This window comes from Cebus imitator, unplaced genomic scaffold (genome assembly GCF_001604975.1).
Source record: "Cebus imitator isolate Cc_AM_T3 unplaced genomic scaffold, Cebus_imitator-1.0 Scaffold201, whole genome shotgun sequence".
In the NCBI taxonomy this organism is placed as follows: Eukaryota; Metazoa; Chordata; class Mammalia; order Primates; family Cebidae; genus Cebus; species Cebus imitator.
In genome coordinates this window covers 1,916,308-1,918,428 of record NW_016107516.1, presented here as the reverse complement: position 1 = coordinate 1,918,428, position 2,121 = coordinate 1,916,308, and the positions used below count along the sequence as shown (strand labels likewise).

The 2,121-nt window shown below is 42.7% G+C and overlaps 1 protein-coding gene across 1 annotated transcript in view; it reads left to right on the top strand.

Moving 5' to 3' along the window:
• The window catches only part of TMPRSS7 (transmembrane serine protease 7), a 36,409-nt gene that overhangs the window by 5,366 nt on the left and 28,922 nt on the right, over nt 1-2,121 (top strand). Inside the window, exon 3 of the mRNA XM_017547796.2 lies at nt 1,312-1,442. Coding sequence (XP_017403285.1) covers nt 1,312-1,442 — 131 coding nt within the window. The remainder of the gene's footprint in view (nt 1-1,311; nt 1,443-2,121) is intronic.

Below are 2,121 nucleotides of genomic sequence, written 5' to 3'. Positions count from 1 at the left end.
TTAGTAGAGACGGGGTTTCACCATGTTGACCAGGATGGTCTCGATCTCTTGACCTCGTGATCCACCCGCCTCGGCCTCCCAAAGTGCTGGGATTACAGGCGTGAGCCACCGCGCCCGGCTAAGTAAGAATTTTTCAATAGAAAACTGGTAGTTTTGATACATGAATTTTTCAGTAGAAAACTGGTTAGTTTTGATCCTGAAAGGCACGGAGGGTGGCCTTGAGAAAGGAGGTAGACAGATAAACAGGGAGACCATGGAGCGGGGTGTACAGGCTGAGCTGAAGAGTTAGGTAAACGGAGTCTGATTTAATGCTAAATTCATCTTCCTTGCATGGTGGTGGTTCTGACTCTAGAGTGTTACTGACATGAGACGGATGTGTGAGCTTCTGGAAAGAAATATGAAGCACTTCCCTGGGAAAAAACCAAAAAACCAAAGCAACGGCAACTGTTGTTGTATGGGGTAGGCCTAGAGGCAAGGTGGCCAGTCCAAGTTCATGTTACCTGAAAAAACAAATCGAGGACAGGAGTTCAAGACCCCTCCCCTCTTACCCTGAGCTGCCTGCTCCCCTCCCCAGCCTCCCTACACTTCCTGGCACTAAAGCGACCTTGGATGGATCTTACAAGGGAAGCTGTTTCCTATCACTCACAGATGTTGCAACTTCTTTTAATTTAGCCATCATTTATCTAGCATTTCCATCTGCTGGGCCTTGTGCTGAGTGGGAATATTCCTCTCTCTCTCTCTCTCTCTTTCCCCCCTCTCTCCCTCCTCTCTCTCCCTCCTCTCTTTCTCTCCCCTCTCTCTCTCTCCTCTCTCTCTCCCTCTCTCTCTCTTTCTCACTCTTTCTTTCTTTCTCTCGCTCTCCCTCTACCTACTTTGTCCCTCCCTTCCTTCCTTCAAATGTTTACTGAACTTCAAAGCAAAGCCAGGCACTGCCTACATGAGAGGCTGAGGAATCAAAATAAATTACTGTTTATTCCTTCAGAGAGCCCATAAAGGAGACAGGGAGAAATTATGATAACGTGGGGTATATATGGGCCACAAAAAAGTAACACACAGGGGCCATGAGATCCTTTTAATCTTGCTCATATTTGCCAGAGCAGATCGAAGACATATTCTGAGATATGGTTATTTGCTGCTGATGAAATGGATGTTGTTTACTAAATTTAAAACTTCACGGGCTCTAAGCCAGTTAGATGTGTAGCTGCCTAAAATAAAATTATTTTGGGAGCCTCATTCTGACATAGCTCAGACAGCTCCTTACTGCCTCACAGGTGGGAAAGCCTCCCAATCACGTTCTCTCCCATTTTACAGGTAAGACAGAAAGCAAAGACGCTTTTTACTTTGCTGGGATGTTTCGCATCACCAACATTGAATTTCTTCCGGAATACCGACAAAAGGAGTCCAGGGAATTTCTTTCCGTGGCACGGACTGTGCAGCAAGTGGTGAGGTGTTGGGGGCAGAAGGGGTTAGAGTGGGTTTGGGGGCAGCGGGGGATGAAGCTGGAGGGGACCACAGGTGTCACAGGTGAGCAGGGTTTAGGGAAGTAGAGTGCGGGGTAGACAAAGGAAGGTGTCAGAGGAAAACATGAAATTTAGCGCATCTTGGCTATAAGATAGAATTTCTCCCTCTGCCCCCATGCTCCAATGTGAAAAAAAAAAAAAAGCTCTCTCAGTTTCCTTTATTTTATCCATAAAATAAAGGAATTGGAATCAGATGACCTTTAAAATACCTTCCAATTCTGAAGTTACATGCATACCAATTAATTCCATTATCGTACACATTGATTTCAGCCTTGATGCATTGGCAATCTCTTCATGGTAAAAAAGAAAAAAACTTTCTCATTATAGAACTAATAAGTTTATTATAAAAATTAGCAACATTCAGATGATTGTGTTTTCAAAACTAATATCTTCTTTCATGTTATCACCAGAGATAAAGCTCCTTTTTATTCTGGAATACACAAACATAGCGAATAGTGCAATATTGGGATATTATATTCAGTTTTATAAACTAGTATTTTAACATACTATTGTGTGCTTCTGTACAAGTAAATCTTCCTTTAAAAATGTAAGTTACAGTAGCCTCAAAGTTAGCAAATCCCTTTTTTTTTTTTTTTTTTTT